We start from the raw sequence: 14,212 nt of genomic DNA on the forward strand, positions 1-14,212 counted from the left end.
ATACAAGACAAGACAATTCCCAATTTATACAAGTAATTGGGGAAGAAAAAAAACTAGTCATACGTTTCCATCTGTCCGTGGAGTGATTGTGATTGTGTTTAGGAGTCTGACAGTCCATTGGGTAGAAGCTGTTTTTAAACCTGTTTGTTTGGCTGGCTATACTTCGATGTCTTCTGCCCGATGGTAAAAGTGAGGACAGACACTGGCCAGGGTGTGAATCATCCCTAAGTATCTTCCTTACTCTGCTGAAACAGCGAAACCTCGCGATGTCATCCAGTGGTGTTAGAGGGTAACCAATGGTTTCTTGTGCCAAATTGATCACTTTCTGTTGTGCCTTCCTGTCCTATTTCTATTAGTATTCTTTATTGGCCAGGTGTGATTGGACATACAAGGAATTTGTCTTTGGTGCATATGCTCTCAGTGTACAAAAAAAAGAAAAGATACATTCGTTAAGAATCATAAGGTACAACACTTAATCATAGTCATAGGGTACAAATGAGGAGCCTGAGTGGCGTAGGAGGCTAATGCCTCCTACTAAGGCAGCATTTAACATCCAGCTGCCTGCAATTACTGCGAGTTCAATTCTCACCAGGCTCAAGGTCTACTCAGCCTTCCATCCTTTCTAAGGTGGGTAAAATGAGGACCCAGTTTGTGGGGGCAATAAGCTGACTTTGTATAAAATATACAAAAGTATGAAAGCTATTGCTTAACGCATTGTAAGCTGCCCTGTGTCTCCGGAGAAGGGCGGCACATAAATAAATAAATAAATAAATAAATAAATAAATAAATAAATAAATAAATAAAATATGCAATCAAATCATACTAAGAAACAATATCAATATAGATCATAAGGATACAGCAACAAGTTACAGACATATAGTAGTAAGTGGAAGGAGATGGGTGATGGGAACGATGAGAATAGTAATGCAGACTTGGTGAATAGTTTGACAGTGTTGAGGGAATTATTAGTTTAGCAGAGTGATGACATTCGGGAAAAAAACTGTTCTATTTCACAATTGTATTATTTTGCACTCTGATTACTGGGCTGATGGAAATCAATAGTGTATTTGTGATTAGTGGAGCATGAATAGTGTATTTGGGACTTTAACACTGGTGGAGGACTATGCAAAACTATCTCCTTCCCATCTTCCCAACACTCATTAAAATGAAATGGGGAAGGGTGACTATCATTTGCCTCTGGTTTTGTATCAATATCGGTTTAAGATTCACTAGGCCTATACAGACAAAGTAAATTAAATATTTTGTTGTTGCTGTTGTTCAAGATGGTGATAATAACATGAACATTTTTTTTACACTAGTAAACCTTTTGATACATCAGGAATGATATATGTAATTTTCGCTGTTCAAGTAATTAACAAGAATTCCCAGCTCCTGCACAATCTCACACTTGGCTACAACATCTATGATAACTATTTGAGCACACTTGGTACTTCTGATGCCTTGATGGACATGCTCTCTACTGGAGAAGACAATGTTCCCAACTACAGCTGTGGAAGAAAGGACAACCTTTTGGCTCTTGTTGATGGAACCCACAGAGACATCTCCATCCAGATGTCAACATTCGTAGGCACCTACAAAGTTGCACAGGTTTGTTTTTGTATTTCTTGAGAGGTAGAGCGAATTGGATGATGGCACCTGAATGATAAATTCAATGATATCTTCTCTTATGGAATTTAAGAGCTGCTTTTTAGGATTGTAGGTGTCATTTTTAGTGATTGAGATCCACAGTGGGAAGGGGAAAAGGATCAAAGCAGACATATCCTCTCGTGACAACATCCTCATTTCTTTGAGGGCTTCTGTTTTGCACACTTGGGAAGGTGAAGAGAGGCTCTGTGTCCAATCAATGGGTCTTCTGTACAAAAAGTTGAAACAGTGATGGGAAGCTCATATTTTTATTTTTACATGATCATAGCCTAAATCACATGTGGCTCTTTCACCCCTCTGCTGCAGTTCCCTGTTACTCAAAATATGCATCACAACTGCCAATGTGTGACACCTACTGGCACACAATTTATTGAGCTTTTCAATCCCCGGTAGGCCAACCATGGATAAATCTAAGAAAAGAAAAATTTCCGAAGAAAACAGAACGTTTAATTCAACTACATATGCTCAAGAAATAGTCAGGCACAGGAAGGGTTTTGTGGCTCCCGGTGTTTTCTTTTCTGTGGGAAATGGGTCCAAATGGCTCTTTTGAGTGTTTAAGGTTGCAGACCCCTGGCCTAAATAAAGACCTGTTCAATGGTGAAAAAAATCCTAGATTTGTGAAAAGAATCCCAAAGGATTATTTTATCTGCTGTTGAATATATGTGTATGCCTTAGGGACTTTTAGCAATCACTAGCATTTATTACCCAATTTATTTTAAAAATTACAAGCATGTTAACCAAGGTATTAACTATTTTTACCCTAAACCAATGGTGGAATTCAAATTTTTCTACTACCGGTTCTGTGGGGGTGACTTGGTGGCCATGGTGTGGCTTGGTGGGCATGGCAGGGGAAGGATACTGCAAAAACTCCATTCCCTCCCCGCTCCTGGGGGAAGGATGTTGTAAAATCTCCATTCCCACCCCACTCTGGGGCCAGCCAGATTATAGATTAGCATAATGTTAAAGATATAGAATCTGAAACACTCCCAAAATTCTGTCTTTTAGAGCAGACAAAATATCAATAAAGACCTCTTGGATTGTACAACTGAAAAAATACTTTAAGAGTTGTGGTCTCCATGTCTCTTGTACACCTGGAAAAGCTAAAAATGTTGCTTCCCAAGGAATCCAGGATGTGAAAGCAGAAAAAGATACAGCTAACCTCAAGAATTACATGTAATGTGGCCCTTCATTTGAGGGAAAAAAAAACACAATTCTATTGAGAACTATATGTATATGTACGTATGTGTGTGTGTGTGTGTGTGTGTGTGTGTGTGTGTGTGTGTGTGTAAAAAACTGCTGCTCTCCAATCAGGATGCAGAGTTGTAGGCTAACCAGCATACGTCAGCAGCAGCGAAGACAGAAAAGCGACAACTCCGATCTCTCAGCATACTCACAGCTTCTAAACTGAAAGTAGGGGCCCGATGATGACAAGTTAGAGAGCTTGTCGAAACGTTGCCAAAAAGAAAACTTTTAAAGTGTTGGTTAGGATTTTAGCCAGAGTTTCAAAAGACCTTACAAAGCATTTTGTTGGGATTTTGGAGGATTTTAAGATGGGATTTTAGCCAAGATTTTAAGTATTTCAACTAACAAAGTTTTAATGATGTGGGAAAACACCCGAGATTTTAACTTTTTATATATACATATACATATACATATACATATACATATACATATACATATACATATACATATACATATACATATACATATACATTATATCTATATATCTATATCTATATCTATATCTATATCTATATCTATATCTATATCTATATCTATATCTATATCTATATCTATATATCTATATCTATATCTATCTATCTATCTATCTATCTATCTATCTATCTATCTATCTATCTATTGCAGTAAATTTAATGATAAAAGAAATGCAATTTGCATTCTTCACTCTTATTCTTTTTTTTTTTTTTTTACTTGCTTGGTTTCTTTTATTCCATTTTGTTATATAGTCTTCACAATTTTCTTTGCATTATATTCTGTATCTCGATAGGGCCTGATGACTAATAAACAATAAATTATTCTCATATATTCAGCAGAACAAAGTTTGGATTTATTAAAAGTTTATATTTGGGGCATGATTTGACCCCAAATATAGCACAGCACTTTTCATTGCTTTTTCAGATTGGTTATATAAATCCCCCAGCGGCTCTGAGTGACAAAAGTCAATTCCCCTTTTTCTACCGGATGTTCCCAAAACGAGGGTCCCACTACCCAGGAATTGTTCAACTTCTCCTCCATTTCAAATGGAACTTGATCGGTCTCTTTGCTTCAGATACAGAAAATGGGGAGAATTTCATGAGGATTTTTATTCCGATGCTGGTCAGGAATGGAATTTGTATTGTTATCTCAGAACTATTTTCAACAACCACAGCTACACCAGCCCTCAGGGACGCCATCTCTAAGTGGAGACAAGTCAACGTCTTTGTTCACTTCATTGAACTGGTTTCTATTTCGGAGAGAGTTCTTCCTTTCCATTTAACATTTACACAGTTGCAAGAACCCATTGAAGGGAAAGTCTGGATCACCACAACTTTGGGAACATATTCAATAAAAAAGGACAAACTTCTCAAATATGTCCACAGTATTTGGTCCTTTGGTTTTCTGGAGAGAAATAGGCCAAAAGATGAAGCCTTTGAAACCTATTATTTATTTATACATCCCAAGTTTAAAGTTCACACTTTTGATTGTTATTTTTCATATAATAGATTTTCTATCAAGGCCCGGAAAAGATGCACCCAGAAAACATTGCTGGAGACCAAACAAAAAAGAAACATTGTCCCAATGATGAATAGTGACTTTATGTACAGTATCATTTTGACTCTGGCACATGTTTTGAAGGCTGCATATTCCTCCAAATCCAGGAGGAGAAACAAGAAGGTTGAGGAGAATTTGGGGGCTCCAAGGCTTCAGCCATGGCAGGTATAGGGTCTGTGCACCAATTAAATGTTTCTTTAGAGAGAATATTTTTGAAATAGTCTTCTTAAGTTTGGTCACCCTTCTTCCAGTAGATCATTAATGCTCTTATATTATCAAGTCTTAGTTGCTGAAAATCAGATATTTTTATTGGATTTTACTCATGCACCTCTCTGCATCAGAAAATCATATTGTTTTTTCCTGACACTTGATAATTTTAAACAAGATCAATCAAGTATGTGTTGTTGTTAGTTGCGAAGTCTTGTCTGACCCATTGCGACCCTATAGACAACGCTCCTCCAAGCCTTCCTGTCCTCTACCATCCCCCAGAGTCTATTTACGCGCACGCCTACTGCTTCAGTGATTCCATCCAGCCATCTCATTCTCTGTCATCCCTTTCTTCTTTTGCCCTCAATCTTTCCCAGCATTAGGCTCTTCTCCAGGGAGTTCTTCCTTCTCATTAGGTGGCCAAAGTATTTGAGTTTCATCTTCAGGATCTGGCCCTCTAAAGAGCAGTCAGGGTTGATCTCTTCTAGGACTGACCACCTTGCAATCCAAGAAACTCACAGGAATCTTCTCCAGCACCGTAGTTCAAAGGCCTCAATTCTTTGGTGCTCAGCCTTTCTTATGGTGCAACTTTCACAGTCATACATTGCAACTGGGAAAACCATAGCCTTGACTATACACATTTTTGTTGGCAGGGTAATGTCTCTGCTTTTTAGTAAGCTATCTAGAGTTGCCATAGCTTTCCTCCCCCAAGAGCAAGCATCTTTTAATTTCTTGGCTGCTGTCCCTATCTGCAGTGATCTTGGAGCCCAGGAAAATAAAATCTGTCACTATTTCCATTTCTTCCCCATCTATTTGCCAGGACAAGTATGTGTAAGAATTGATAAAAATCTTGGAGCACAGAATCATGAGTTATCAATTCTATTCTAGCAATTGCAATATAGAAAAATAGATGTCTAATTTTGATTCATAGTTACCCAGTTTTATGACAATGTTTAAAAAGATTAAATATTATTTTACAATGTATATGACAGTTTTTGTCCATTTAATTATCATACCATCCAGCCCTTGCTTAACTAGCTTCCTAATCATCACATTACAAAATAGTTTAACACTTTGCCTAAATCATGTTGTATCACCAGCATTCCCATAATCAAATAAGGAAGTCTAAAAATGTATGAAAATAACTTTTGGAAGGAGAAGAGATGCTGCCTAGGGAAGCTAAGAAGAAGAAGCTGCATAACAAGCAGAGAAAGAAACTCAGAAACTTAGAAAGGAATCTCCATAACTTTTCAGATTGAAAATAAAGTTGGTGGTAGATTTCTACTCTCAGACTTTCAAGATTTTTTAATGTAGCCTTCAATAAAGTAGAATTAGCTTATCTGCTTGTGTTTCCCAGCTGATCTACCTGGGAGGTGATGAGGCTGGCAACTCGCTTCCTGACAAATCCATGCTTTCTGGTAATCACATGTTGTTTTCAAGGAGTTTATAAATAATCTCTCCCCCACCCCCTGTTGCTCAATTTATTTGTCAGCTGGTCTAGAATTGTCCCAATAATATATTTTGATGTTTTATCAAAGTAGGACTGATATTTTTTCCCTGAACCTTTCTTGTTAATTAATGACATTAATGGTAACATTTCCTAATTAAGCATTATTTCACATTAAAAAAAGAAAAAACTGTAGAAGAAGTATTCAAATGTGAAAAGACCACATTGAACAAGAACCAAGGTTTCTGCTTGTAAACTTTTTTGATGTTTCCATTCTAGTTTCATCCATTTCTGGAGAAGAATGAGTTCTACAATCTTTCCCAGACAATACTCTACATGGACCAAAATGGAGAGGTAGCAGCACATCTGGGAATCACCAGTTTGTTGGTTTTCCCCAAGAAGGATAATATTCACTATCAATTTGGGAGTTTTGGAAGACAGAGACTGATTATCAACCAAGATGCTCCATTACGTTTCAAGTTGCTCAATAAGGTGGGATGAAAATGGCTGTGTTGTCTGTTTTCCAAAGCTTTATGACCTGTTCTGTCCCCTTCGCATGCAAACACACAAACAGACAGCCAGGAGTTAATGAATCAAACAGTCAGGAATTCCTTTAAGATAACAGTCTTGGCAGCAAACCATGAACTTCCTGCCAAGAGACTTTACTCACCAACGGAGGTTTTTTCTCCTCAGTCCGATATACCAAATTAATTCCTCAAAGCAAAGAATTGTCAAAGTCCAGTCCGAAAAAATCCAAAAAGAGATTCTAACAGGGTTCTAGAAACACGATATGACTTCTGAGCTTTTCAATTTGTCCGTCACAAGGCCTGAATAGCCGACACACCCCCTTTTATCCCTTGTGGGGTGTGGTCCAGTGACTCAGCTCAATCTCTGGCCCGCCCACGCCTCTTTCTCTGCTGTGTGCGCTTATCCTTCCGACGCTGTCTGGGATCCAGCCAAAATTCATCCCCCTCGCTCTCTATCTGCGGCTGCTCCTAAGTGCCTTGCTCCTGGCATATCTCTTGGCCTTCAGAGGAAACCTGAGGCATTGCCAGAGAGGAGGGTCCTGGAGAGGGAGGCCTTGCCAAATCCTCTCCTTCACCTTCTGAGTCCTCTCCCTCTGTTAGGACAGGCTCGGGGGTCAGAGTCACAACAATGACCCATTGCAACTGGGTTAAGCCTAGTCACCAAGGTGGATGAGAAAATAATATGGGGAGTAAAACCCTTATTGCTATATCAGACTGCTTGGGAGGCCTCAGTATTATTTTCAAAGCAGTGGTGAAATCTAAATTTCTTTCCTACTGGTTCTGTGGGCATGGCTTGGTGGGCATGGCTTGGGGGAGTCATGTGACTGGGTGGGCCTGGCTATGTAGCCATGTGACTGGGGGATCAAAAGACAGAAACTCACTAAGAATGTCCTTCTGGAGCAGGGTTGGACTGGATGACCTCCAGGTCCCTTCCAGCTCTGGATTATCCTCTGAAGCTGCGTCTAGTGCCAGGTTTGTAGTCCTTCCTTCCTCTTTCCTTCCTTCCTTCCTTCCCTCCGTTCTTTCTTTCTTTCTTTCTTTCTTTCTTTCCTTCTTTCTTTCTTTCTTTCTTTCTTTCTTTCTTTCTTTCTTTCTTTCTCTCTCTCTCTCTTTACTTTTCTTTTTTCCTTCCTTCTTTCCTTCCTTCCCTCCTTTCTTTCTTTCTTTCTTTCTTTCTTTCTTTCTTTCTTTCTTTCTTTCTTTCTTTCTTTTTCTTTCTCCCCCCCTCCTCTCTCTCTCTCTCTCTCTCTCTCTCTCTCTCTCTTTCTTTCAAAAACGCACCCCCCCCACCTCCCATTTTTGGCCTAGTAGACTTCAGGGAAGCCTACTGGGAGCAAAAGCGGACCCCACCCCCACCCCACCCTGTAAAAAAAAGATTCTGATGATCATGCGCCACAGCTGTGATCCTTGGAGCCTTTTTTTAAAAACCTTTTAAAAGCATTTTTTTACTAACGGCTCGGGCGAATAGGTATTTTTAAAATGCTTTTAAAAAGAAAACAAAAAGGCTCTGAGGATCAGCTGAACAATGTTGGAACTTTTTTTTTTTTTACTTTTTAAAGCATTTTTAACAACCGTTTCTGGCATGTACCCCTGCATGTGCAGAGGATACAAAACATTACTTCCTGGTTAAATCCGGGTGGGTGGGCGGAGCCTTGCACCAGGATCGCTACCGGTTCTCCGAACCACCCGCCAGGATCGCTACCAGATCAGGCAATCCGGTCCGAATCGGGAGCATTTCATCTCTGTTCCAAAGGTGTTCTTCAGATGCTATAATATGGAATACTGCTTTAAACTGATTCAGCCATGTCCAACATTGGATGCTGGACAGTGGTGAAATCCAAATTTTTCTACTACACTCTGTGAGTGTGGCTTGGTGGGCGTGGCAGGGGAAGGATACTGCAAAATCTCCATTCCCACCCCACTCAAGGGGAAGGATACTACAAAACCCCATTCCCTCCCCTCCTGGGGAAAGATATTGCAAAATCTCTATTCCCACTCCACTCTGGGATCAGCCAGAGGTGCTATTTGCTAGTTCTCCAAACTACTCAAAATTTCTGCTACCGGTTCTCCAGAACCTGTCAGAACCTGCTGGATTTCACCCCTGATGCTGGATGATCATTCCTTAGAATGCAGACCATGACCCCTTTGTGTCCCCTTTTACAATTTAGCATCTCCATCAAACTGGTGAGAAATCCTGAGGTGCTGGGAATTGTGTTTTTTATAGCCTCAGGTTCATTTGGTCCTTGTTCTCAAATAGCAAAGGAGGCAATTTGCTGATTAGTGCCTGAATTCAGTTTCATCCCAGTGGGAAACAAGCTTCATCTTTTCCAGGTTGGAGTCAGTGTCTCCTAAAAATGCAGGTCCTTAATCTGGGATGCTTTTAAGTAGCCCAAACCAGGTCCATGCCTCTCTTTAATTTCACTGAGATAGAGTAGTTTAGTTCACATGAAATCAGTGGTAGTATTCAGCCAGTTCTATCCGGTTCGGGCGAATCAATAGCGGCGGCTGCGGGAGACTCTGCCCATCACTAGGACATCTTCATGTTCCATTTTTGATGCTCTGCACATGCGCGGAAGGCCCTGCGCATGCATGGAAGTGGCGCACACTCACATTTGCAAACCGGTAGCAAAGGTAAATGAATACCACCCCTGCATGAAATCATAAAGAATGTTTTAATGTCAAATAACGTGCTTACTCAAAAAACTGAAGCACTGAAACAAGACTTTGATCCAAAGAAAAGCCTTTCCTCATATCAGAAGTAACTAGGGAGAATGAGAAAGGAAATGCTACCTAGATTTGGCATTTGAATGTGTAAGAGGGCACTTCATCTGAAAAACCCCTGAACAGCTTTTTTTATCTTGATTGTTGGCTACCCCAAGTCTCTCTGCATAAAAAGGAGGCTCCACATTTAACTATATGACTAGGTGACTGTCTTTCTATGCCAGTTGGTGTCATCAAGTTGAAGTTCTCCAATAGAAAACATCCAGATACCTAGAATATATATTATATTATATATATTAGAATTATTCCATTTTAACACAAGGCTCATTATCCTGTCCCATCTACTACAGCAAGATCTATAACAACAACCTATCTAACAGGTAGGTTAAAAGGCCAAAATCAAAGCTTCATTTTTTTCCACCTCAAGCACAAAGTCCAGAAGTAATTATGTTTTTTTAAGAAAATCAAAGTAGTCAGTTTAGCCATCTAGACTAACTCCATTAACATTTTCCTGCTTAGTCTCTGCCTCAGTCCAAATGTGTGGAAAATTGTCATCCTGGATTTGTCAAGAGGATCCGAGAAGGAGAGCCATTTTGCTGCTATGACTGTGTACCTTGTCCGGAGGGGACCATTTCCATTCAGGAAGGTGGGTGACACCAAAGAAAATGACAGGCCTTGTGGAAATGGATCCATGCAAAATAATTTGATAAAAGGGCAAGTTAAAAGACACATTGAAGCTCAACTTATTTTCAAACTGCACAATTTCTTACCTAAAGGGAAAAGTAACAAAAAGACTTTGAAGGAGGGGCTGAGAAAAGATAGGAGGATGTGGTAGCTTAACCAAACTTTACTTCTGCAGAGAAAATATCTCTTCTGCTTTTCAGTTTGGATGTGTCCTTCCACATTTACCTCTCTGGGAACATCTGAGTTCTTTGAGACTTGAGTTCCTGTTTTATGTCTCCCTCTTAAAAGGATTCTTGCTGTACCTGAGATTCACTGAAAAGGTGTCACTGGTTCACAATGAGGTGGTGTTGACAGTTTGAGGTGAACGTCATTGAGGACTAGCTGTCAGGCCTGGAAGCCATCTTTTACATTTGGGCCTTCAGGCCTGCCCCATAGTCTTCTGTGGGAAAATGGGAGGGGGGATTGCATAGAGTATGGGTGATATGTAGTCAAAATAACATTGCTTTCTCAAAGAGTCAAGAACGCAGTGCCCTGGCACCTGGAGTCAGATGACTGGGAGGTGTCTCCAGTTTGGACTGTGGATGATTGGACCATGTGATGGACATGAGGGTGCTGGGCAGGGACTTGAACTTTCACTTGGGTGGGGAAAACCTGGAAAATTTCAGATTCAGGTTTTCCCAGATGTACCAATATGGCATCTTTAATAAAAAGGAACTTTGAGGAAACTCAAGCCTCAGAGTCTTCTTTTGTTGAGGGTGTTATTTGGAACCCTGACATTAGCATTGTCTGTCAGCCAAATGGTATTGCACAAGATAGGTATTCTCTGAGTCCAATATATTAAGAAGTGCCATTGGGCAGGACTCAGGATGTTTGCCTAGAAAGATTAACTGATTCATTATTTATCTCTAATATTGTAAGTTCTTATGAAGTTTCTGCACATCACACCAGAAGTCATTCGAGTCCTAAGACCTATCTCAATTTCATAGACAATTTCAAAATATAGCTTGTTTTTATTAAGAAAAAAAAATATTCCTATCCTCTTTCTGCACAGATGTTAAGAAATACTCTTTAAAAATGCTCATGTTATTTGTTGTTTTCCCATGAAGGTATTTCTTGAAAATAAAAAGGAGTTATTGCTTTTTGGTTTTCTCAGATACGGAAAAATGCACCAAGTGCCCAGATGATAAATATCCAAATGAAGACCGGGTCCACTGTATCCCAAAAGTTATAACCTTCCTCTCTTATGAAAAACATCTGGGCATCATTTTGGCCTCTTTTGCCCTTCTCCTGTTCTTAACCACAGTGTTTGTATTAATCATATTCATTAAATACCTAGAAACTCCCATTGTCAAAGCCAACAACCGAGATCTCTCTTACATCCTCCTGGTCTCCCTCCTGCTTTGCTTCTTGTCTTCTTTCCTCTTCATTGGTCAACCAAGAAAAGCCACTTGCTTACTTCGTCAAACAGTTTTCAGCATCATTTTCTCAGTTGCCATTTCTTCTCTCTTGGCCAAGACAATTACTGTGGTGCTGGCTTTCCTAGCCACAAAACCAGGAAACCGAGTGAAGAGATGGTTGGGGAAGAGCTTGGCCAACTCCATCATCCTTTCTTCTTCTGCTGTCCAAATTATCATCTGCTCCATCTGGCTGGGAGTTTCTCCCGCTTTCCCTGACACTGACCTCCACTCCCAGTCTGGAGAGATCATCCTGCAATGCAATGAAGGCTCTGTCCTCATGTTCTACATCACCCTCAGCTACATGGGCTTCCTGGCTGCCATCTGCTTCACAGTGGCTTTTTTTGCCAGGAATCTCCCTGGGGCCTTTAATGAAGCCAAGCTGATCACCTTCAGCATGCTGGTCTTCTGCAGTGTCTGGGTGTCTTTTGTACCTACCTACTTGAGCACCAAAGGGAAATACATGGTGGCTGTTCAGGTCTTTTCCATCTTGGCTTCCAGTGCTGGTTTGCTGGGCTGCATCTTCATCCCTAAGTGCTACATTATCATTCTGAGGCCAGATCTGAATACAAAGGAACAACTTACAACCAGAAGAAATGTAGGGATGTGAGACAGAGGAAAATTCCACTGTCAACATGTTCTAACAGTCCAAAAGTAGAAAATGGTCAAAGCTTGACCATTTGTGGCCAATGTTTTTGCTGGAAAACATTAAAGGGTGGCTGAAAGGTAGTGTCCCCCATCCTTGTTCAATAGAACTGCAAGATCGTCACTGAGCTCTTTTGAGCAGTTGAATTAGGATATCTGTCCTGTGTCCTTAACCTACGTGAAATGCCACGCCCCAAATATTTGAAACCTTGTACTTTTGCAATAGGAATCTTGTGGACATGTTAATAATATTAGTAGTAACATGTTAGTAATTTTTTTACTATTTTAATGTAATCAGAGTTGATCTGCTATTGGAGTTCTTTGCACTATTTGGGTTAACCATCAGGGTTAAGAATAAAAAAAAAATGCCCCGTTATTTGTAGCAATACTAATTTTCATCTGTCCAGCAACCAGAATTCAAAATAATTCAATCATTAAAGAAGAACCACCAAGAGGAGGAATATTAAACCACTGACCCAGAAAAAGTTATTAACAACAACTCATCCTCTATTCCTACAAGGATCAGACATTGGATATCAAGATCATATTATGAATGAATGAATGAATGGGCTGATCTACTAAAATGCTTTCAATAAATACTTTAAACAAAAGATGGTATCCAAGTGATGAATGGAAGACTGGATGGGAAGATGAAATTATCTGAACTTCTTTCAGGTTCTTTTCTACCCCATCTTTGGATCTGAATCTCTACCACAAAATAAGACAAAACCAAAAAGTCATGGAAATCAAAAGGATTCAGGGGACAAGTACTCCAATATAGGACTCAGTGAAATAAGAATAAAAGAAAAAAAATTGAGGAGACCGGTTCGCATCGTGGCTGGAAATAGCAGAGCTCCACTGAGCTCTGTGAAAACTAGCCAGAATGCTGGGAGACCCTACAGGGTCAAAGCCACCCTGGAGGGATGGTGAAGGAAGGAGAGGTGCTTAATAGGCAGAAATAGCTATCTGAGTCTCCCAGAGAGCAACACAGAGTTGCAGTTTGTCAGCAGAAAAAAAGGCCCAGAAACTTGTGAATGAGATTTCACAGAACCAGGGCTGTAGAACAACTTAGTTTACGTAGGTAAAACCTGGCTAGAAAAATATGCACATAAAAGCCTACGAAAAAGGAAAAAAGACACATTGTACCTTTACAGGAAGGATATCTGAGAAGTGGGTGGGGCTCACTGATGACGCCTTAATAGGCAGAAATAGCTATCTGAGTCTCCCAGACAGCAACACAGAGTTGCAGTTTGTCAGCAGAAAAAAAGGCCCAGAAACTTGTGAATGAGATTTCACAGAACCAGGGCTGTAGAACAACTTAGTTTAGGTAGGTAAAACCTGGCTAGAAAGAATATGCACATAAAAGCCTACGAAAAAGGAAAAAAGACATATATATATGTGTGTGTGTGTGTGTGTGTGTGTGTGTGTGTGTGTGTGTAGGTCTTTGGTTATTCAGGTTTTCTCCCGCGTAAAATTGGAGATGTCTTGGCAACGTTTTGACGAAGTCTCATTTGTCACGAAACGTCGCCAAGACACTTCCAATTTTACGTGGGAGAAGACCCGAATAACCAAAGACCTACATACAAACACCCGCGAAAACCTGAGAAAACAAATATATATGTGTGTGTGTGTGTGTGTGTGTGTGTGTGTGTGAATATATACCATAAGCAATAGTACTATTGGACAGTACGTGATTATATATTAAAACATAGAGTGATATATGTATAGAGTGCTATGGTAAGGTAAAGGTAAAGGTTCCCCTCGCACTTATGTGCTAGTTATTCCCGACTCTAGGGGACGGTGCTTATCTCCGTTTCAAAGCTGAAGAGCCAGCACTGTCTGAAGACATCTCTGTGGTCATGTGGCCAGCATGACTAAATGCCAAAGGCACACGGAACACTATTATCTTCCCACAAAAGTAGTCCCTATTTTTTTACTTGCATTTTTTACGTGCTTTTGAACTGCTAGGTTGGTAAAAGCTGGGAAAAGCTTAGCTTTTACCATCATAGCTACTGAGCTACTTAGCGTCTTAGCTACTGAGCCACTGTGTGTCCCCCCCAGAGTGTTATGGTACAATTATGAAAATAATG

General features: G+C 40.1%; 1 protein-coding gene across 1 annotated transcript; it reads left to right on the forward strand.

Annotated features, from left to right (window-relative positions):
* Positions 1 to 1,341: 1,341 nt before the first annotated feature.
* Positions 1,342 to 12,087, forward strand: LOC139309936 (vomeronasal type-2 receptor 26-like). Its single transcript, XM_070934117.1, has 3 exons — positions 1,342 to 1,608; positions 1,721 to 1,838; positions 11,177 to 12,087. Exons 1-3 carry the CDS (start codon positions 1,342 to 1,344, stop codon positions 12,085 to 12,087), a joined length of 1,296 nt encoding a protein of 431 aa, XP_070790218.1.
* The last annotated feature ends 2,125 nt before the right edge of the window (positions 12,088 to 14,212 follow it).

This window comes from Pituophis catenifer, unplaced genomic scaffold, assembly GCF_029215685.1.
Source record: "Pituophis catenifer annectens isolate HBS135680 unplaced genomic scaffold, rPitCat1.0.hap2 SCAF_2, whole genome shotgun sequence".
Classification (NCBI taxonomy): Eukaryota; Metazoa; Chordata; class Lepidosauria; order Squamata; family Colubridae; genus Pituophis; species Pituophis catenifer.

Bases quoted from the DNA above. Each gene is read 5' to 3' on its own strand.
- LOC139309936 (XM_070934117.1), top strand. From the start codon at position 1,342: ATGATATATGTAATTTTCGCTGTTCAAGTAATTAACAAGAATTCCCAG. The intron at 1,609-1,720 runs GTTTGTTTTTGT...TTAGGATTGTAG, and splicing joins GCACCTACAAAGTTGCACAG to GTGTCATTTTTAGTGATTGA. The intron at 1,839-11,176 runs GTGAAGAGAGGC...TGGTTTTCTCAG, and splicing joins TGTTTTGCACACTTGGGAAG to ATACGGAAAAATGCACCAAG.